The 24,761-nt window shown below is 39.1% G+C and overlaps 1 protein-coding gene and 1 long non-coding RNA gene across 5 annotated transcripts in view; one reads left to right on the forward strand and one right to left on the reverse strand.

Annotated features, from left to right (window-relative positions):
• LOC133648368 (uncharacterized) overlaps positions 1-24,761 on the reverse strand; it is a 326,771-nt gene that overhangs the window by 111,593 nt on the left and 190,417 nt on the right. The window contains exon 4 of one of the 2 annotated variants that reach the window (XR_009825866.1): positions 18,102-18,121. The exons of the other annotated variant lie outside the window; for it this stretch is intronic. This is a non-coding gene — a long non-coding RNA (uncharacterized LOC133648368). Of the gene's footprint in view, positions 1-18,101; positions 18,122-24,761 lie in introns of those variants that run through there. 2 annotated transcript variants of the gene reach the window in all.
• The window catches only part of LOC133648367 (kelch-like protein 4), a 207,459-nt gene that overhangs the window by 84,482 nt on the left and 98,216 nt on the right, over positions 1-24,761 (forward strand). For all 3 annotated transcript variants that reach the window (XM_062044391.1, XM_062044389.1, XM_062044390.1), the window contains exons 2-4: positions 7,841-8,008; positions 17,988-18,124; positions 21,728-21,924. In XM_062044391.1, coding sequence (XP_061900375.1) covers positions 7,866-8,008; positions 17,988-18,124; positions 21,728-21,924 — 477 coding nt within the window. In that variant the 5' untranslated portion in view covers positions 7,841-7,865. The remainder of the gene's footprint in view (positions 1-7,840; positions 8,009-17,987; positions 18,125-21,727; positions 21,925-24,761) is intronic.

Below are 24,761 nucleotides of genomic sequence, written 5' to 3' on the forward strand. Positions count from 1 at the left end.
ATGATTATTTATACAAAAAAAAACAAGTTTCTCAATTCGAACATTAAATATCTTGTCTTTGCAGTCTATTCAATTGAACATAAGTTGAAAAGGATTTGCAAATCATTGTATTCTGTTTTTATTTACCATTTACACAACGTGCCAACTTCACTGGTGTTGGGTTTTGCGGACAAAGTGCTTAAGTGGCGCAGGTGCGGTGTTATTCGTGTTGATGCTAATCTTTGAATGTTGTCAAAATGGAACAGTCTACATTCTTAAAAGGACTCAACAGGGACGTTGTTCTTGTATTACTCTCGACGTCTCGATTGTTGGGTTCCTATTTGCTCAAGACGGCCTTGTAGTCAGAAAACATGACGATTTCCATACGGTCCCAGGGGCCCAGAGTTTGACGCCTGTGATTTAGAGTCGCCAATTAACCTGACGCTAATGTTTTCAGACCGTAAAAGCAAATCATGGTAAACTCACACGAGCGTGCGGAGGTGAGAAATGGAATAAGACGTTCCTCTCAAGCACCTTCAGTCTTTACAAGATGATTTGGTTACCGTTTGTAAATGTCCGAATTGGACCGGCTCAGTGAAGGACCGGGTTGCATTGTTGGCCACGCGTCAGGAGGATTAGTGGGATGTCAGGAAAACGGCGTGTAATCTCGCAGCCTGTGGGGACGGAGACGCGGCTTCCCCCTCACAATGCAACCATGCACAGGGGTTGTCACTCGTTAAGTCTCCCTGTCGCAGGCGTGTGTGCGCAGATAAACACGGGCCGGTTCTGAAGGGAAGGATGTGCCGCTTGCCCCCGACGGACCGCAGCTCCGAGTTATCCACTTACGCACGGAGTTTAGGCCGCAATTTATGCCTGGAAAGCCGCAGAAGCAGCACGGAGGACGGAGGAATAAGCCTCATTGTCTCCCCTCCTCCGTCATTTATATGTCCATCTCTTTCACTGCAATCTGGAGTCAAACAACAACAAACTAAAACTTACTTTGGACATCAAATTAAATGTCCTGATTTTAAAACAACAACATGACAGATTTACAGTATGTAGGGGGCAGCAACGATTAATCGATTAATTTGATTGGATAAAAAAAACGTTATGTCTCATGACACATTATCTGTATGTAATATCGGCTGTTGATTGTGTGCCATGTTGTTCCAGACCACAGCAAACGTTACCCAGCTTGCAAAGATTGTAATAAATCCATCAGAATAAGACAGCCTGCCGTTTCCTTAAACTTGGACACACACATCTATACCTTTGGCCATTCTAAGAAAGTTCTTTCCAGTAGTTATCTAACCCTCTGAGAAGCGAATATTTACGAATAATAGCTATATTAGCCTACTATCAAAATGACTTTAAAAGTCTTATATAAGTGTTACGATGAAGGAAACACATGATGTAAGTGTCTATATTAGCTATATTAGCCTACTACCAAAATGACTTTTAAAGTCTTATATAAGTGTTATAATGAAGGCAACACATGATGTTAAGTGTCTATATTAGCTATATTAGCCTACTATCCAAGTGACTTTAATCAATCAATCAATCAATCAATGTTTATTTATATAGCCCTAAATCACAAGTGTCTCAAAGGGCTGTACAAGCCACAACGACATCCTCGGTACAGAGCCCACATACGGGCAAGGAAAAACTCACCCCAGTGGGACGTCGGTGAATGACTATGAGAAACCTTGGAGAGGACCGCATATGTGGGTAACCCCCCCCCCCCCCCTCTAGGACTTTAAAAGTCTTATATAATATTATGATGAAGACAACACATGATGTAAGACTTTTAAAGTAATTTTGAAAGTAGGCTAATATATTTTTTTTAGATATGTGTATACTAGCTATAGCTATTTGGCTGTTCTAGTTTTTATTTTATAGTTTTTTCTTTTTTTTTAATTTTTTCTTTTTTTTCTTTATTATCTTTTTTAAAAAAACATTTTTTTTTTTTTTAATACACTAGCACTTTGAGATTGTTTACTCAATATAAAGTGCTTTTTACATATAGAATCTATTATTATTATTATTATAGCTAATATAGACACTTACGTCATGTGTTGCCTTCATTATAACACTTATATAAGACTTTTAAAGTCATTTTGATAGTAGGCTAATATAGACACGTACATCATGTGTTGTCTTCATTATAAAACTTATGTCAGACTTTTAAAATCGTATTGATAGTAGGCTAATATAACAAATATAGACACTTACGTCATGTGTTGCCTTCATCATAACACTTATATAAGACTTTTAAAGTCATTTTGATAGTAGGCTAATATAAAGTTAAAGTTAAAGTACCAATGATTGTCACACACACACTAGGTGTGGTGAAATTATTCTCTGCATTTGACCCATCACCCTTGACCACTACCTGGGAGGAAAGGGGAGCAGTGAGCAGCAGCGGCGGCCGCGCCCGGGAGTAATTTTGGTGATTTAACCCCCAATTCCAACCCTTGATGTTGAGTGCCAAGCAGGGAGGTAATGGATAGCTATTATAGACACTAATATCATGGGTTGCCTTCATTATAACACTTATATAAGACTTTTAAAGTAATTTTAACAGTGGGCTAATATAGCTAATATAGACACTTACGTCATGTGTTGCCTTCATTATAACACTTATATAAATAAATAAATAAATAAATAAATAAATGGGTTGTACTTGTATAGCGCTTTTCTACCTTCAAGGTACTCAAAGCGCTTTGACAGTATTTCCACATTTACCCATTCACACACACATTCACACACTGATGGCGGGAGCTGCCATGCAAGGCGCTAACCAGCAGCCATCAGGAGCAAGGGTGAAGTGTCTTGCCCAAGGACACAACTGACGTGACTAGGATGGTAGAAGGTGGGGATTGAACCCCAGTAACCAGCAACCCTCCGATTGCTGGCACGGCCACTCTACCAACTTCGCCACGCCGTCCCTATATAAGACTTTTAAAGTAATTTTGATAGTAGGCTAATATAGCTAATAAAGACATTTACATCATGTGTTGCCTTCATCATAAAACTTATATAAGACATTTAAAGTCATTTTGATAGTATGTTAATATAGCTGATATAGACACTTACGTCATGTGTTGCCTTCATTATAACACTTATATAAGACATTTAAAGTCATTTTGATAGTAGGTTAATATAGCTGATATAGACACTTACGTCATGTGTTGCCTTCATTATAACACTTATATAAGACATTTAAAGTCATTTTGATAGTAGGCTAATATAGACACTTACATCATTTGTTGCCTTCATTATAACACTTATATAAGACTTTTAAAGTCATTTTGATAGTAGGCTAATATAGCTAATAAAGACACTTACATCATGTGTTGCCTTCATCATAAAACTTATATAAGACTTTTAAAGTAATTTTAACAGTGGGCTAATATAGCTAATATAGACACTTACGTCATGTGTTGCCTTCATTATAACACCTATATAAGACTTTTAAAGTCATTTTGATACTAGGCTAATATAGCTAATAAAGACACTTACATCATGTGTTGCCTTCATCATAAAACTTATATAAGACATTTAAAGTCATTTTGATAGTAGGCTAATGTAGCTAATATAGACACTTACATCATGTGTTGCCTTCATTATAACACTTATATAAGACATTTAAAGTCATTTTGATAGTAGGCTAATATAGACACATCATTTGTTGCCTTCATTTTAACACTTATATAAGACTTTAAAAAAAGTATTGATAGTAGGCTAATAAAGCTAATATAGACAATTACATCATGTGTTGCCTTCATTATAACACTTGTATAAGACTTTTAAAACAGTATTGTCATGTCTGTTGATCATGTTTTTGTTCGGCCACGTGCTGTTTGTTTTTTGGACTCTTTTTTTCCTGGTTGTGCACTCTGGCTTGTTCTGTTACCATGACTATCATTAGTTTCCCCTGTTCCACGTTTGGACACACACACCTGTCACCAATCATGTCACTGTTATTTAAAGCCTGTCTTTTTCTGTTGGTCGGCCTGGCGACATTAACTCTGTTTACTGGTGATGGGTCCTGGCAACACCGATGCCGAGCAAAACCCTGTGTCGGTGCGCGTACCGCTTTAAGAAAGTCACGTGACCGATCATGAGCTGTTTTGGTCACGTGACCCATACGCAAACTGTGTGAACTCCTCTGTGCCCTGTGAGCGGGTCTTTTCTACAGCCGGAGAAATAATAACTAAGAAGAGAAATCGTCTAAAATTGAATACGTTGGAAAAACTGTTTTTTTGGAATAAAAATGTGTAAAAAAATATAAAAATAATTCCAAGTCCACAAGCATCCTCATTCACAACACGTTTTCTTAGATTTCCATGTTATGATACATGTTCACATTATTTATTGACTGTATCTAAGAAAGATAAAAATATATTTTTATTTAAATGAAGATATTATAATATTATAATATTATAATATATTATATTATAATATATATATAATATAATATATAATATAATATATAAAATATATAATAATATATATATAATATATATAATATGTATAATATAATATACTATATAATATATATATATATATATATATATAATATATATAATATAATATAATATATATAATATATATAATAATATATATATAATATAATATACAATATAATATATATTATAATAATAATTCTATCAATAATCCTAAATGAAATACAATGACTTGGTTTATATTATTGTATATACTAGGTCATAAAATCAGTGTCAGTTGAGTCGGTCCATAGGTTGCCTGTAGGGATTTTTAATGTCCAGCAGATGTCAGTATTTAGTCACACAGTATCGACACAGTATCAATACAGTTTAGCAATGTGTCGAAACGCTTCATCAACCCATCACTACTGTTTACCTCTGTCATTTTCATGCCCTGCTTATTCCATCGTTTATGCTTCTTGCCATGTCACGTACGTTTTTGTTCTGCTCATGTCACAGTAAGTGTTTATTTGTTTCACGTCCATATTTTTTTGCCCAAGTGCTAGTTTAGTTTTCTCAGCCAAGTTTGTACTTGCGCCTTGTGCGCGCCTTTTGTTTCTTTTGTTAGGGTAAAAATAAAAGATGTATTTACTTTCAAGCCAAGTCCAGTCTAGTTGTTTTGCATCCTGGGAAAGCAATCTGCGCAGTAATTTGCGCCGCCATAGTCCACGTACTGATAGAAAACAAGCCACAAAAAAAACAGCTCATGGACAAACAAAAACATGATCAACAGATATGACACGTATTTATAGTAGGCTAATATAACTAATATAGACACTTACATCTTGTGTTGTCTTCATTATAACACTTATACAAGACTTTTAAAGTCATTTTGATAGTAGGCTAATATAGCTAATATAGACACTTACGTCATGTGTTGCCTTCATTATATCACTTATATAAGACTTTACATTTTTTGCGGCTCCAGACAGATTTTATTTTTTTGGTCCAATATGGCTCTTTCAACGTTTTGGGTTGCCGACCCCTGGTCCAGCTTTACGTATTGTTTCCTGTTGGTTAAGTAGCTTCTAATCCATGTGGAAATAGTGTCAAATCTCTTTGAGTAACTTGAAGGTAGAAAAACGCTATAAAAGTAGAACCCATGTCCCTTCGAAATGTATAACCCATTTAAAGGCCTACTGAAATGAATTTTTTTTAATTTAAACGGGGATAGCAGATCCATTCTATGTGTCATACTTGATCATTTCGCGATATTGCCATATTTTTGCTGAAAGGATTTAGTAGAGAACATCGACGATAAAGTTTTGGTCGCTGATAAAAAAAGCCTTGCCTGTACCGGAAGTAGCGTGACGTCACAGGTTGAAGGGCTCCTCACATTTCCTCATTGTTTACACCAGCAGCGAGAGCGATTTGGACCGAGAAAGCGACGATTACCCCATTAATTTGAGCGAGGATGAAAGATTTGTGGATGAGGAACGTGAGAGTGAAGGACTAGAGTGCAGTACAGGACGTATCTTTTTTCGCTCTGACCGTAACTTAGGGCTCATTGGATTCCACACTCTCTCCTTTTTCTATTGTGGATCACGGATTTGTATTTTAAACCACCTCGGATACTATATCCTCTTGAAAATGAGAGTCGAGAACGCGAAATGGACATTCACAGTGACTTTTATTTCCACGACAATACATCGGCGAAGCACTTTAGCTACGGAGCTAACGTGATAGCATCGGGCTTAACTGCAGATAGAAACAAAAGAAATAAGCCCCTGACTAGAAGGATAGACAGAAAATCAACAATATTATTAAACCATGGACATGTAACTACACAGTTAATGCTTTCCAGCCTGGCGAAGCTTAACAATGCTGTTGCTAACAACGCCATTGAAGCTAACTTAGGTACGGGACCTCACAGAGCTATACTAAAAACATTAGCTATCCACCTACGCCAGCCAGCCCTCATCTGTTCATCAACACCCGTGCTCACCTGCGCATACTTGCCAACCCTCCCGTTTTTAGCGGGAGAATCCCCGTATTCAGCGCCTCTCCCGACAACCTTTTGGCAGAGATTTTCTCCCGACAAACTCCCGGTATTCAGCCGGAGCTGGAGGCCACGCCCCCTCCAGCTCAATGCGGACCTGAGTGGGGACAGCCGTTCTCACGTCCGCTTTCCCACAATATAAACAGCTTGCCTGCCCAATGACGTCATAACATCTACGGCTTTTAGAGAGTAGAGTGCACAACAAGGAGAGAGAGTTCTTGGTTTCTTATGTGGGTTTATTGATAGGCAGTTTCATTAACGTCCTCCCAGCGCGGTACCAACACACAACAACAGCAGTCACGTTTAGTCTACCGTAAAGCAGTTCGTCTGCAGTAAACAGCAATGTTGTGACACTCTTAAACAGGACAATACTGCCATCTATTGGACAGCCTGCAGAACACTGGAATTCAAGTATTTTATTTATATGTATGTATAATAAAATTTTAAAAAAAATAAATATATATATATATATATATATATATATATATATATATATATATATATATAGCTAGAATTCACTGAAAGTCAAGTATTTCATACATATATATATATATATTATATATAAATATGAAATACTTGATTTGGTGAATTCTAGCTGTAAATATACTCTCCTCTTAACCACGCCCTTAGCCACGCCCCAACCACGCCCCCCTCACCCCCCACCTCCCGATATCGGAGGTCTCAAGGTTGGCAAGTATGCCTGCGTTCCAGCGATCGACGGAGCGACGAAGGACTTCACCCGATCATCGATGCGGTCGGCGGCTAGCGTCGGATAGCGCGTCTGCTATCCATCTCAAAGTCCTCCTGGTTGTGTTGCTGCAGCCAGCCGCTAATACACCGATCCCACCTACAGCTTTCTTCTTTGCAGTCTTCATTGTTCATTAAACAAATTGCAAAAGATTCACCAACACAGATGTCCAGAATACTGTGGAATTTAGCGATGAAAACAGAGCTTTTTGTATTGGATACAATGGTGTCCGAATACTTCCGTTTCAACCATGCATACGTCATCATACATAAACGTTTTCAACCGGAAGTTTCGCGGGAAATTTAAAATTGCACTTTATAAGTTAACCCGGCCGTATTGGCATGTGTTGCAATGTTAAGATTTCATCATTGATGTATAAACTATCAGACTGCGTGGTCGGTAGTAGTGGGTTTCAGTAGGCCTTTAACATGATGTTACCATATAAAATCATATTTGTTGTTATTTATTGTTTTCCATAAGATAAAAAAATATAATAATGCTTAATATTTATCTTACACTTTTATTTTAATATTATTACAGTAATTTGTATATTTTTATAATATTGCAAAAACAAGATTTGCAATCCTTTGTCTGTGTCTTCTCCAGGTTGGCTATCAGCACCTTGACCAGAATGAACGCCAACTCTTCGGACGAGTTCTTCCAGGCCACCAACCACGCCGAGCAGACTTTCCGGAAGATGGAGAGCTACCTGCAGCACAAGCAGCTGTGTGACGTCCTCCTCTTAGCGGGTGACCACAAAATACCGGCTCACAGGTTGGCTTTGATTTACGTCTTTCTTTTTATCTCCATGTGCAACCGGCAAACTTCATTAAGTCGCCAGTGTGAACGGTGCGCTGATCCGTTTGAGGAGGGATCTAATAATCTTCAGGTGGCGGGTTGAGCGGGAGGGATGAGCAAACGCGTTGTTCAGCGGTCCGCAAACAAATAAAATCCACTGCCGTGATCTAATTACACCTCTGCCCTCTCACATGGTCACGTTGCATCTGAGACGTGGACACACACTGTGATCCCAAGCAGCGAGAAGGTGTCAATATGTGGACACCAGAATGCAGCACGTTACTTTGTGCTGCCATAGTGTATCCACATGTATCTTTACATTTTTAGTACCACCCGCCAAAAAAAAAAAAAAACGTGTTCCAGATAAAATACCGTATTTTTCGGACTATAAGGCACACTTAAAATCCTTCCATTTTCTCCAAAATCAACAGTGCGCCTTATAACCCGGTGCGCCTAATGAACGGAATAATTTTGGTTGTGCTTACCGACCTCGAAGCAATTTTATTTGGTATATGGTCAAATGATAAGTGGGACCAGTAGATGGCAGTCAAACATAAGAGATACGTGTAGACTGCAATATGATGGCAGTCACACATAAGAGAAACGTGTAGACTGCAATATGATGGCAGTCACACATAAGAGATACGTGTAGACTGCACTATGATGGCAGTCACATATAAAAGATACGTGCAGACTACATTATGATGGCAGTCACACATAAGAGATACGTGTAGACTGCAATATGATGGCAGTCACACATAAGGGATAGGTGTAGACTGCACTATGATGGCAGTCACACATAAAAGATACGTGTAGACTGCACTATGATGGCAGTCGCACATAACAGAAACGTGTAGACTGCAATATGATGGCAGTCACACATAAGATATACGTGTAGACTGCAATATGATGGCAGTCACACATAAGAGAAACATATAGACTGCACTATGATGGCAGTCCCACATAAGAGATACGTGTAGACTGCACTATGATGGCAGTCACACAAAAGAGATACGTGTGGACTGCATCATGATGGCAGTCACACGTAAGAGTTCCGTGTGGACAGCAATATTATGGCAGTCACACATAAGAGATACGTGTAGACTGCAATATGATGGCAGTAACACAAAAGAGATACGTGTAGACTGCCATATGATGGCAGTCACACATAAGAGAAACGTGTAGACTGCAATATGATGGCAGTCACACATGAGAGATACGTGTAGACTGCACTATGATGGCAGTCACACATAAAAGATACATGTAGGCTGCAATATGATGGCAGTCACACATAAGATAAACATGTAGACTGCACTATGATGGCAGTCACGCATAAGAGATACATGTAGACTGCAATATAATGGCAATCACACAAGATAAACGTGTAGACTGCACTATGATGGCAGTCACACATAAGAGATACGTGTAGACTGCAATGTGATGGCAGTCACACATAAAATATACGTGTAGACTGCAATATGATGGCAGCCACACATAAGAGATACAGTACCTGTAGACTGCAATATGATGGCCGTCACACATAAGAGAAACGTGTAGACTGCACTCTGATGGCAGTCACACATAAGAGATACGTGTAGACTGCACTTTGATGGCAGTCACACATAAGAGATACGTGTAGACTGCACTATGATGGCAGTCACACATAAAATATACGTGTAGACTGCACTATGATGGCAGTCGCACATAACAGAAACGTGTAGACTGCAATATGATGGCAGTCACACATAAGAGATACGTGTAGACTGCAATATGATGGCAGTCACACATAAGAGATACGTGTAGACTGCACTATGATGGCAGTCACACATAAAAGATACATGTAGACTATATTATGATGGCAGTCACACATAAGAGATACATATAGACTGCACTATGATGGCAGTCCCACATAAGAGATACGTGTAGACTGCACTATGATGGCAGTCACACAAAAGAGATACGTGTGGACTGCATCATGATGGCAGTCACACATAAGAGATACGTGTAGACTGCAATATGATGGCAGTAACACAAAAGAGATACGTGTAGACTGCCATATGATGGCAGTCACACATAAGAGAAACGTGTAGACTGCAATATGATGGCAGTCACACATGAGAGATACGTGTAGACTGCACTATGATGGCAGTCACACATAAAAGATACATGTAGGCTGCAATATGATGGCAGTCACACATAAGATAAACATGTAGACTGCACTATGATGGCAGTCACACATAAGAGATACATGTAGACTGCAATATAATGGCAATCACACAAGATAAACGTGTAGACTGCACTATGATGGCAGTCACACATAAGAGATACGTGTAGACTGCAATATGATGGTAGTCACACATAAAAGATACGTGTAGACTGCATTATGATGGCAGCCACACATAAGAGATACAGTACGTGTAGACTGCAATATGATGGCAGTCACACATAAAAGATACGTGTAGACTGCAATATGATGGCAGCCACACATAAGAGATACAGTACCTGCAGACTGCACTCTGATGGCAGTCACACATAAGAGATACGTGTAGACTGCACTTTGATGGCAGTCACACATAAGACATACGTGTAGACTGCAATATGATGGCAGTCACACATAAGAGATACGTGTAGACTGCACTATGATGGCAGTCACACATAAAAGATACGTGTAGACTATATTATGATGGCAGTCACACATAAGAGATACATGTAGACTGCAATATGATGGCAGTCACACATAAGGGATAGGTGTAGACTGCACTATGATGGCAGTCACACATAAAATATACGTGTAGACTGCACTATGATGGCAGTCGCACATAACAGAAACGTGTAGACTGCAATATGATGGCAGTCACACATAAGATATACGTGTAGACTGCAATATGATGGCAGTCACACATAAGAGAAACATATAGACTGCACTATGATGGCAGTCCCACATAAGAGATACGTGTAGACTGCACTATGATGGCAGTCACACAAAAGAGATACGTGTGGACTGCATCATGATGGCAGTCACACGTAAGAGTTCCGTGTGGACAGCAATATTATGGCAGTCACACATAAGAGATACGTGTAGACTGCAATATGATGGCAGTAACACAAAAGAGATACGTGTAGACTGCCATATGATGGCAGTCACACATAAGAGAAACGTGTAGACTGCAATATGATGGCAGTCACACATAAGAGATACGTGTAGACTGCAATGTGATGGCAGTCACACATAAAATATACGTGTAGACTGCAATATGATGGCAGCCACACATAAGAGATACAGTACCTGTAGACTGCAATATGATGGCCGTCACACATAAGAGAAACGTGTAGACTGCACTCTGATGGCAGTCACACATAAGAGATACGTGTAGACTGCACTTTGATGGCAGTCACACATAAGAGATACGTGTAGACTGCAATATGATGGCAGTCACACATAAGAGATACGTGTAGACTGCACTATGATGGCAGTCACACATAAAAGATACATGTAGACTATATTATGATGGCAGTCACACATAAGAGATACGTGTAGACTGCAATATGATGGCAGTCACACATAAGGGATAGGTGTAGACTGCACTATGATGGCAGTCACACATAAAATATACGTGTAGACTGCACTATGATGGCAGTCGCACATAACAGAAACGTGTAGACTGCAATATGATGGCAGTCACACATAAGAGATACGTGTAGACTGCAATATGATGGCAGTCACACATAAGAGATACGTGTAGACTGCATTATGATGGCAGTCACACATAAAAGATACATGTAGACTATATTATGATGGCAGTCACACATAAGAGATACATATAGACTGCACTATGATGGCAGTCCCACATAAGAGATACGTGTAGACTGCACTATGATGGCAGTCACACATAAGAGATACGTGTAGACTGCAATATGATGGCAGTAACACAAAAGAGATACGTGTAGACTGCCATATGATGGCAGTCACACATAAGAGAAACGTGTAGACTGCAATATGATGGCAGTCACACATGAGAGATACGTGTAGACTGCACTATGATGGCAGTCACACATAAAAGATACATGTAGGCTGCAATATGATGGCAGTCACACATAAGATAAACATGTAGACTGCACTATGATGGCAGTCACACATAAGAGATACATGTAGACTGCAATATAATGGCAATCACACAAGATAAACGTGTAGACTGCACTATGATGGCAGTCACACATAAGAGATACGTGTAGACTGCAATATGATGGTAGTCACACATAAAAGATACGTGTAGACTGCATTATGATGGCAGCCACACATAAGAGATACAGTACGTGTAGACTGCAATATGATGGCAGTCACACATAAGAGATACGTGTAGACTGCAATATGATGGCAGTAACACAAAAGAGATACGTGTAGACTGCCATATGATGGCAGTCACACATAAGAGAAACGTGTAGACTGCAATATGATGGCAGTCACACATGAGAGATACTTGTAGACTGCACTATGATGGCAGTCACACATAAAAGATACATGTAGGCTGCAATATGATGGCAGTCACACATAAGATAAACATGTAGACTGCACTATGATGGCAGTCACACATAAGAGATACATGTAGACTGCAATATAATGGCAATCACACAAGATAAACGTGTAGACTGCACTATGATGGCAGTCACACATAAGAGATACGTGTAGACTGCAATATGATGGTAGTCACACATAAAAGATACGTGTAGACTGCATTATGATGGCAGCCACACATAAGAGATACAGTACGTGTAGACTGCAATATGATGGCAGTCACACATAAAAGATACGTGTAGACTGCAATATGATGGCAGCCACACATAAGAGATACAGTACCTGTAGACTGCACTCTGATGGCAGTCACACATAAGAGATACGTGTAGACTGCACTTTGATGGCAGTCACACATAAGAGATACGTGTAGACTGCAATATGATGGCAGTCACACATAAGAGATACGTGTAGACTGCACTATGATGGCAGTCACACATAAAAGATACGTGTAGACTATATTATGATGGCAGTCACACATAAGAGATACATGTAGACTGCAATATGATGGCAGTCACACATAAGGGATAGGTGTAGACTGCACTATGATGGCAGTCACACATAAAATATACGTGTAGACTGCACTATGATGGCAGTCGCACATAACAGAAACGTGTAGACTGCAATATGATGGCAGTCACACATAAGATATACGTGTAGACTGCAATATGATGGCAGTCACACATAAGAGAAACATATAGACTGCACTATGATGGCAGTCCCACATAAGAGATACGTGTAGACTGCACTATGATGGCAGTCACACAAAAGAGATACGTGTGGACTGCATCATGATGGCAGTCACACGTAAGAGTTCCGTGTGGACAGCAATATTATGGCAGTCACACATAAGAGATACGTGTAGACTGCAATATGATGGCAGTAACACAAAAGAGATACGTGTAGACTGCCATATGATGGCAGTCACACATAAGAGAAACGTGTAGACTGCAATATGATGGCAGTCACACATGAGAGATACGTGTAGACTGCACTATGATGGCAGTCACACATAAAAGATACATGTAGGCTGCAATATGATGGCAGTCACACATAAGATAAACATGTAGACTGCACTATGATGGCAGTCACACATAAGAGATACATGTAGACTGCAATATAATGGCAATCACACAAGATAAACGTGTAGACTGCACTATGATGGCAGTCACACATAAGAGATACGTGTAGACTGCAATATGATGGTAGTCACACATAAAAGATACGTGTAGACTGCATTATGATGGCAGCCACACATAAGAGATACAGTACGTGTAGACTGCAATATGATGGCAGTCACACATAAAAGATACGTGTAGACTGCAATATGATGGCAGCCACACATAAGAGATACAGTACCTGTAGACTGCAATATGATGGCCGTCACACATAAGAGAAACGTGTAGACTGCACTCTGATGGCAGTCACACATAAGAGATACGTGTAGACTGCACTTTGATGGCAGTCACACATAAGAGATACGTGTAGACTGCAATATGATGGCAGTCACACATAAGAGATACGTGTAGACTGCACTATGATGGCAGTCACACATAAAAGATACGTGTAGACTATATTATGATGGCAGTCACACATAAGAGATACGTGTAGACTGCAATATGATGGCATTCACACATAAGATAAACGTGTAGACTGCACTATGATGGCAGTCACACATAAGAGATACGTGCAGACTGCAATATGATGGTAGTCACACATAAAAGATATGTGTAGATTGCAATATGATGGCAGCCACACATAAGAGATACATGTACACCACACTATGATGGCAGTCACACATAAGAGATACGTGTAGACTGCAATATGATGGCAGTAACACAAAAGAGATACGTGTAGACTGCAATATGATGGCAGTCACACATAAAAGATATGTGTAGATTGCAATATGATGGCAGCCACACATAAGAGATACGTGTAGACTGCAATATGATGGCATTCACACATAAGATAAACGTGTAGACTGCACTGTGATGGCAGTCACACATAAGAGATACGTGCAGACTGCAATATGATGGTAGTCACACATAAAAGATATGTGTAGATTGCAATATGATGGCAGCCACACATAAGAGATACATGTAGACTGCACTATGATGGCAGTCACACATAAGAGATACGTGTAGACTGCAATATGATGGCAGTAACACAAAAGAGATACGTGTAGACTGCAATATGATGGTAGTCACACATAAAAGATATGTGTAGATTGCAATATGATGGCAGCCACACATAAGAGATACATGTAGACTGCACTATTATGGCAGTCACACATAAGAGATATGTGTAGACTGCAATATGACTCAAGTAAACAACACCAACATGTTGTATGTTCCATTGAAAAAATAGAACATTACACACAGCGCTCAACAATCTATCAAAATGTTTTAGTATGACTTTGGTAAGCTATGAAGCCGCACCGCTTGATGGATTGTACTGTGCTTCAACACAGGAGTATTATTATGGTGTGTGTATAAAGTAAGACATATTATCTGCCATTTTGTTTCGCAATATTATGCAAAAGCAACTTTTCTTACCTTCTGCTACCTGATGATCTGTATTTGGTATCTGCATAAGTCCTGAAAATTTCTGTGTCGACACCGTAGTCGATAAGCTTCGTCTTTTACTGTATCTTCTTGTTATGGGACATTCATCCTCCGCTGTTGTCATTTCTAATATAAAGTAGTGTAAAGTTCTTACTTATATCTGTCAGTAAACTCGCCATGAAAGCGCTAAAACATACCGGTGTAGTGACCTTACATTATTCACCCAAGGAACTTTAGTTATTAGAGAGTTCCGGTCAGGCGGTTTTTAACGGGACACATTTCCGGCGTTGTTGTTGCACTAGTGAGCCACGGATGAGAAGATGCTGCTCCGTTATTGATTGAAAGAAAATTCTGAATGTCATTAAAACAGTTAGCTAATATGAATTCTGCCGGAGGCCTTCTGACCCAACATTACGGCTGTGCAGTTAAACAAACGGAGGACATTCATTTAACAGACAGTTGCAATAGCCGATCAGATCACAAGTTGTTGACAGTAGTCTTACGTTGAACGTGACTGTGATCGGATACTCACTTGTCACTCCCAGGTATCCAATCACAAGTTGTGATTTACGAAAGCAGAAAGTGGCACCGGAGCCATACCCGGCCAGCGGAGAAATCAGCGGTACTCACTTTTTTAACCAACAAAGTAGCAGAGCAAACCGTTGATTAGGTTCGCCTACCACTTCCACTCAAATCAACCAACTGCGAGTGGTATTCTGAGTTCAAATATATTTTCTCACATTCAATATGTTTTTTACAACTATTTTTGTTTTGACAGTACCACGTCCGATGCGGGTTTATTGATTTTTAAATGCGCCAAAAAATAGCCCTTTTTGTACACGAGTGAAACATTTAGTTGATTCAATGGCCAGTAGTGCGCAAGTGTGTTTCTGTATAGTATTTTACAAGCCGTGGTCATGTGGCGACATAAATTATGGTATTTTTGGAGGTATTTATCGAAGTCGGACTAAGTAGGACATCACTGAACGCCTAGATGGGAAACACACGGCCCGCCACTGCGTACTCAATAACATCTTGTTTAATTTCCGGTTGTATTATTTTGTCATAACTGTTATTAATCTACTTCCTAATTTTACTGTTGTTGTAACATGTTTCAATCTACACATCTGTTCAAATGTAATAATCACAATTTTCTGTTGTTTGGATACTTTGTATCAGTTCTGGGCGATTCTACACATTTGGGTATCGATCCAATACGAAGTAGTCACAGGGCCGGTATTGGTCCTACTAATGCCGATTCTGACTTTGTAAACAATAACAAAAAAAATATAATAAATATCTATCTAACCAGTGTAGTATCAACCATATACTGATACTACTTGTATTGTTTTTGTCTATATTTGTATACACCTGCACATTTTTGTTTACATTCCAGAGCTTGCGGTTAGCCGTTCAGCCATTTAGCTACGGGGTGTAGCATGTTTAGAAAGCTCTCGTCCTCAAGGGACGATACTCGTAAGAAGCATTGTTTATTTCCCGCCATCGAGGCGATAATTGCAGACTTAGTAATGGCCTTGCACTGTGGGGGAAAGTTAGCCCCTAGCTAGAATGCTATGTTGCGTTATTTTTAGAGATGTCCGATAATGGCTTTTTTGCCGATATCCGATATTCCGATAGTGTCCAACTCTTAATTACCGATTCCGATATATACAGTCGTGGAATTAACACGTTATTATGCCTAATTTTGTTGTGATGCCCCGCTGGATGCATTAAACAATGTAACAAGGTTTTCCAAAATAAATCAACTCAAGTTATGGAAAAAAAAATGCCAACATGGCACTGCCATATTTATTATTGAAGTCACAAAGTGCATTATTTTTTTTAACATGCCTCAAAACAGCAGCTTGGAATTTGGGACATGCTCTCCCTGAGAGAGCATGAGGAGGTTGAGGTGGGCGGGGTTTTAGGGGGTAGGGGGTAGCGGGGGGTGTATATTGTAGCGTCCCGGAAGAGTTAGTGCTACAAGGGGTTCTGGGTATTTGTTCTGTTGTGTTACGGTGCGGATGTTCTCCCGAAATGTGTTTGTCATTCTTGTGTTCACAGTGTGGAGCATGTTTGTAACAGTGTTAAAGTTGTTTATACGACCACCCTCAGTGTGACCTGTATGGCTGGTGACCAAGTATGCTTGCATTCACTTGTGTGTGTGTGTGAAAAGCCGTAGATATCATGTAATTGGGACGGCACGCCCTCAATATTGTTGTCTGGGTGGAAATCGGGAGAAATTCGGGAGAATGGTTGCCCCGGGAGATTTTCGGGAGGGGCACTGAAATTCGTGAGTCTCCTGGGAAAATCGGGAGGGTTGGCAAGTATGACTGGGAGACGCAACTGCTGTGTACTTCTCCCTACGTCCGTGTACCACTCCGTACAGTGGCGTTTTAAAAAGTCATAAATATTACTTTTTGAAACCGATACCGATAATTTCCGATATTACATTTTAAAGTATTTATCGGTTTTGTACTAAAAACTAATTCATGGGAAAATAATTGATGAAATATTGATATTTTTTAGTCCAAAATAACACATTTTACACATTTAAAATGCCCATGCGTGCCAATGCTTGTGTTGCTGTGTTTTTTTCACTGGTCTCAAACTGAACCCCCCAATTATATTCTTGTCAGTGAGGGAGCAGGAATGGAAATTTCAAGTGCAGCGCCCTGTCATTTATTTATTGACATTATGCATACGCTTATTCCGGCAACATTTTGAAGAGACAGAAATGGTTTTGTTATGCAAAACCCAAATGTGGAGGACAAGGTTACTCACTCACGAAAGCGTTGCTCGCTTTGTGTTTGCGCCACAGACTCGTCCTGAGCGCCGTCTCCGACTACTTTGCCGCCATGTTCACCAGCGACGTGAGGGAGGCCAAACAGGAGGAGATCAAGATGGAGGGCGTTGACCCGGACGCGCTTAATTCCCTGGTTCAGTTTGCCTACACTGGTGAGTGCACGCATGTGTCAGGAACAGATGCGGAAGCAAATGTTTACAAGAAATTTCTGCATAAAAGTGATAATATATCATATTGTAGGTGTTTATTACCCTTTGCATTCATATTTGTTACTTTTTTGTTGGGTTTTGCTTGATTGTAAAAGATACACTACTATGGAGGAGCTGGTCTAAAAGAGGAGCGATGTTCATATGTTGTTAATATTCAGTGTTTTATTGGTAATAGGTAATATTGTAAATCCCCCTTTATTTATTTTTGTGTACATTTTGGGTGTCCCATTCAGTAAAAAACAGTAAAAAGTTTTTTGAGGTGGTCTGTCATAACTTTTTTAGAAGTCTATCGGACATTGTGACGTTTGGTATTAGTGTTCCTGGAAAAAAAGGGACCCAAACACACATACTGTACAGCAGATTTTTACAGCTAAATTGTTGTATATAGTTATACACACATACACATTGGCCCCCCAGACCCAATTTTTCTCTCAATGTGGCCCCCAAGTCAAACTATTTGCATAGCGCTGAGCTAGCCTGAAACGCATGTGTTAGGAACAGATGCGGAATCACATTTTTAGAATACATTTCTGCATAAAAGTAATAATAATTAATATTGTAAATGTTTATTACCCTTTGCATTCATACATTATTTGTTGTGTTTTGCTTGATTGTAAAAAATGTCTATAATGGAGCTGGTCTGAGAAGTAAAAGAGGAGCGATGTTCATATGTTCTTAATATTCAGTGTTTTATCGGTCATAGTTAATATTGTAAATCCCACTTTCTTTATATTAATGTACAATTTGGGTCTACCATTCAGTAAAAAACTGTAAAATTAAATTATGTTTTTTTTAGGTGGTCTGTCATAACTTTTTTAGAATTCCATCAGACATTGTGACTTTTGGTATTAGTGTGCATAAATTATTAAAAACGGGACCCAAACACACACACTGTACAGCAGATTTTTACAGCTAAATGTGTACGTATATAATTATACACACATACACATTGGCCCCCCAGACACATTTTTTCTCTCAATGTGGACCCCCGAGTCAAAATATTTGCCCAGCTCTGAGCTAGTCCGAAATGCATGTGTCAGGAACGGATACGGAAGCAAATTTTTACAACAAATGTCTGCATAAAAGTAATAATATATCATATTGTAGGTGTTTATTACCCTTTGCATTCGTATTTTGCTGTTTGTTACATTGTTGTTGTGTTTTGCTCAATGGCAAAAGACACACAACTATCGAGGAGCTGGTCTGAGAAGTAAAAGAAGAGTGATGTTCATATGTTGTTAATATTCAGTGTTTTATTGTTCATAGTTAATATTGTAAATCCCACTTTCTTTATATTAGTGTACAATTTGGGTCTACCATTCAGTAAAAAACTGTAAAATTAAATTACGTTTTTTTTTAGGTGGTCTGTCATAACTTTTTTAGAATTCCATCAGACATTGTGACTTTTGGTATTAGTGTGCATAAATTATTAAAAAAGGGACCCAAACACACATACTTTACAGCAGATTTTTACAGCTAAATGTGTACGTATATAATTATACACACATACACATTGGCCCCCCAGACACATTTTTTCTCTCAATGTGGACCCCCGAGTCAAAATATTTGCCCAGCTCTAAGCATATTTTGCTGTTGGTTACATTTTTGTTGTGTTTTGCTTGATTGTAAAAGATACACAACTATCGAGGAGCTGGTCTGAGAAGTAAATGAGAAACGATGTTCATACGTTGTTAATATTCAGGTGTTTTATCGGTCATAGTTAATATTGTAAATCCCACTTTCTTTATTTCCATGTACATTTTGGGTGTCCCATTCAGTAAAAAAAACTGTAAAATTCCATTCCGTTTTTTTGAGGTGTTCTGTCATAACTTTTTTTAGAATTCAATGGGACTTTTGGTATTAGTGTTCATAAGTTATTAAAAAAAGGGACCCAAACACACAAACTGTACAGCATAATTTTACAGCTAAATGTGTTTATATTATTTATACACACATAGGCCCTCCAGACACATTTTTTCTCTCAATGTGGCCCCCCGAGTCAAAATATTTGCCCAGCTCTGAGCTGTGTCAGGAACAGATGCGGAAGCAAATTTTTACAATAAATGTCTGCATAAAAGTGATAATATATCATATTGTAGGTGTTTATTACACTTTGCATTCATATTTTGCTGTTTGTTACATTTTTGTTGTGTTTTGCTTGATTGTAAAAGATACACAACTATCGAGGAGCTGGTCTGAGAAGTAAAAGAGGAGCAATGTTCATATTGTTGATATTCAGTGTTTTATTGGTCATAGTTAATATTGTAAGTCCCACTTTCTTTATTTTTGTGTACATTTTGGGTGTCCCATTCAGTAAAAAAACAGTAAGAAGTTTTTTGAGGTGGTCTGTCATAACATTTTTAGAAGTCTATCGGACATTGTGACTTTTGGTATAAGTGTTCCTGGAAAAAAGGGACCCAAACACACATACTGTACAGCAAATTTTTATAGCTAAATTTGTGTATATAATTATACACACATACACGTTGGCCCCCCCAGACACAAATGTTCTCTCAATGTGGCTCCCGAGTCAAAATATTTGCATAGCTCCGAGCTTCCCCGAAACGCATGTGTTAGGAACAGATGCGGAAGCAAATTTTTACAAGAAAATTCTGCATAAAAGTGATAATATATCATATTGTAAATGTTTATTACCCTTTGCATTCATAAATTATTTGTTACAATTGTGTTGTGTTTTGCTTGATTGTAAAAGATGTCCATAAAGGAGCTGGTCTAAGAAGTAAAAGAGGAGAGATGTTCATATGTTCTTAATATTCAGTGTTTTATCGGTCATAGTTAATATTGTAAATCCAACTTTCTTTATTTTCATGTACATTTTGCGTGTTCCATTCAGTAAAAAAAAATTAAAATTCCATACCGGTTTTTTGAGGTGGTCTGTCACAACGTTTTTTAGAATTCTATCGGACATTGTGACTCTTGGTATTAGTGATCATAAATTATTAACAAAAAGGACCCAAACACACATATTGTACAGCAGATTTTAACAGCTAAATGTGTATATAACATTTATACACACATACACGTTGGCCCTCCCCCAGACACATTTTTGCTCTCAATGTGGCCCCCCGAGTCAAAATATTTGCCCAGCTCTGTCATAAAGACATTCAGAAGCTCTTGGAAGTGGTTATGAGAACCAGGGCAAGCCGAGCGTGATTAAAATTGATATACAGAATCACTGCTGCTGAATAACTGGCTATCCCTTAGACTTCACATCACTTCATCACTGTTATTCATCCAGGCTTTTAATGAGTTTTTGCTTATTTGAAATTAAAAACAAGATTCATTTGTGATCATTTGTTTTGCTTTTATGATGGTGTTTTAAAAAATACCGTTTGATTTTTATTACGCCAATGAGCGTTAACATCCAGGGAAATTGATGCTTTTTTTTATCTATTCTGTTGTACGACGGTAGGAATTACGAGTGAACTATATACCTCTATTACAGTTTTTTTTTTTTTTTGCCAGCGCAGCTCCATTTAGTCGTCACATCAAATATAAATCCTGCCCCCCCCCTTGACATTGTAGGTGTCCTTGAGTTGAAAGAGGAGACCATCGAGAGTTTATTGGCGGCAGCTTGCCTGCTGCAGCTCTCACAAGTCATCCAGGTTTGCTGCAACTTCCTGATGAAGCAGCTGCATCCGTCCAACTGCCTGGGAATACGCTCCTTTGCCGACGCCCAGGGCTGCGTGGACCTGCTCAACGTGGCTCACAACTACACTATGGTAAGGCAGGCCTCAAATTGTTACTTTTTGAGGTCAAGGCAAGTGTTTGATTTACCGTAACAGTATCACAGTTTTTTACGTGTTTATTGAATCAGGGAAAAGTTCCCCTCCACTATGTGATATAAATGTTGCACTACATGCATACTTGCCAACCCTCTCGTTTTTACCGGGAGACTCCCGGTGTTCAGCGACTCTCCCGATAACCTCCCGGCAGAAATTTTCTCCCGACAAACTCCCGGTATTCAGCCGGAGCTGGAGGCCACGCCCCCTCCAGCTCAATGCGGACCTGAGTGGGGATAGCCTGTTCTCACGTCCGCTTCCCCACAATATAAACAGCTTGCCTGCCCAATGACGTCATAACTGTAGAATGATCGAGGGCGAGTTCTTGGTTTCTTATGTGGGTTTATTGTTAGGCAGTTTCATTAACGTCCTCCCAGCACGGTAACAACACACAACAACAGCAGTCACGTTTAGTCTACCGTAAAGCAGTTCGTCTGCCGTAAACAGCAATGTTGTGACACTCTTAAACAGGACAATACTGCCATCTACTGGATAGCCTCCAGAACACTGAAATTCAAGTATTTATTTTATTTATATGTATAATAAAATAAATATATATATATATATATATATATATATATATATATATATATATATATATATATATATATATATATATATATATATATATATATCTATATATATAGCTAGAATTCACTGAAAGTCAAGTATTTCATACATATATATATATATATATATATATGTGTAAGAAATACTTGAGTTTGTAAATTCTAGCTTAAATATGTTCCCCTCTTAACCACGCCCCCTGCCCCCCACCCCCACCCCCCACCCCCCACCTCCCGGTATCGGAGGTCTCAAGGTTGGCAAGTATGACTACATGTTGTTAAAAGATAAACAAAACACCACGTCACTGACTTTACCTCGGGGGAAATAATAAAACAGCTGTTTATTCATTTTGGGGGTGAACAGAGTTGTCAGAACGCAGGTTTGTAATCTATTAATAAAGTTGGACTGACCTATCTGACTGTTTTGTTGACATTCCCTTAAAGGCTTACTGAAACCCACTACTACCGACCACGCAGTCTGATAGTTTATACATCAATGATGAAATCTTAACATTGCAACACATGCCAATACGGCCGGGTTAACTTATAAAATTACATTTAAAACTTCCCGGGAAATATCCGGCTGAAACGTCGCGCTATGATGACGTATGCGCGTGACGAAGTCAGAGTAACGGAAGTTATGGTACCCGTAGAATCCTATACAAAAAGCTCTGTTTTCATTTCATAATTCCACAGTATTCTGGACATCTTTTGCAATTTGTTTAATGAACAATGAAGGCTGCAAAGAAGACAGTTGTAGGTGGGATCGGTGTATTAGCAGCGGACTACAGCAACACAACCAGGAGGACTTTGTTTGAGCGCTAGCCGCGCTAGACGCTCTAGCCGCCGACCTCACCTTGACTTCCTATGTCTCCGGGCCGCCAAACGCATCGGGTGAAGTCCTTCGTCCTTCTGCCGATCGCTGGAACGCAGGTGAGCACGGGTGTTGATGAGGGCTGGCTGGCGTAGGCGTAGAGCTAATGTTTTTAGCATAGCTCTGTGAGGTCCCGTTGCTAAGTTGCTAAGTTAGCTTCAATGGCGTCGTTAGCACAGCATTGTTAACCTTCGCCAGCCTGGAAAGCATTAACCGTGTATTTACATGTCCACGGTTTAATAGTACTGGTGATTTTCTATCTATCCTTCCAGTCAGGGGTTTATTTTTTTGTTTCTATATGCAGTTAAAGCATGATGCTATCACGTTAGCTCGTAGCTAAAGCATTTCACCGATGTATTGTCGTGGAGATAAAAGGCACTGAATGTCCATTTCGCGTTCTCGACTCTCATTTTCAAGAAGATATAGTATCCGAGGTGGTTTAAAATACAAATCCGTGATCCACAATAAAAAAAGGAGAGTGTGGAATCCAATGAGCCAGCTTGTACCTAAGTTACGGTCAGAGCGAAAAAAGATACGTCCATCACTGTCTCTCAAGTCCTTCACTGTAACGTTCCTCATCTACGAACTTTCATCCTCGCTCAAATTAATGGGGTAATCATCACTTTCTCGGTCCGAATCTCTCTCGCTCCATTGTAAACAATGTGGAATTGTGAGGAATCCTAGCTCCTGTGACGTCACGCTACTTCCGGTACAGGCAAGGCTTTTTTTTATCAGCGAGCAAAAGTTGCGAACTTTATCGTCAATTTTCTCTACTAAATCCTTTCAGCAAAAATATGGCAATATCGCGAAATGATCAAGTATGACACATAGAATGGATCTGCTATTCCCGTTTAAATAAAAAAAATCATTTCAGTAGGCCTTTAAGCGCAGCTCCATCTAATGGATGCATAACGTAACCCCAGCCTCTATTGTAGCGTCTATTCTATGCGCCTTATAATAATATATATGAACAAAGTTTTAAAATATGCCATTCATTGAAGGTGCGCCTTATAGTGCCGAAAATATGGTATATGTATGTATGTATATATACATATATGTATGTATATATGTATATATTGTGTGTGTGTATACATACTAGGGCTGTGAATCTTTCGGTGTCCCACGATTCGATTCAATATCGATTCTTGGGGTCACGATTCGATTCAAAATCTTTTTTTTTTCTCCCAATTCAACACGATTCTCGATTCAAAAACGAGTTTTTCCAGATTCAAAAGGATTCTCTATTCATTCAATACATAGGATTTCAGCAGGATCTACCCCAGTCTGCTGACATGCAAGCAGAGTAGTAGATTTTTGTAAAAAGCTTTTATAATTGT

This window comes from Entelurus aequoreus, linkage group LG04 (assembly GCF_033978785.1).
Source record: "Entelurus aequoreus isolate RoL-2023_Sb linkage group LG04, RoL_Eaeq_v1.1, whole genome shotgun sequence".
NCBI lineage: Eukaryota > Metazoa > Chordata > Actinopteri > Syngnathiformes > Syngnathidae > Entelurus > Entelurus aequoreus.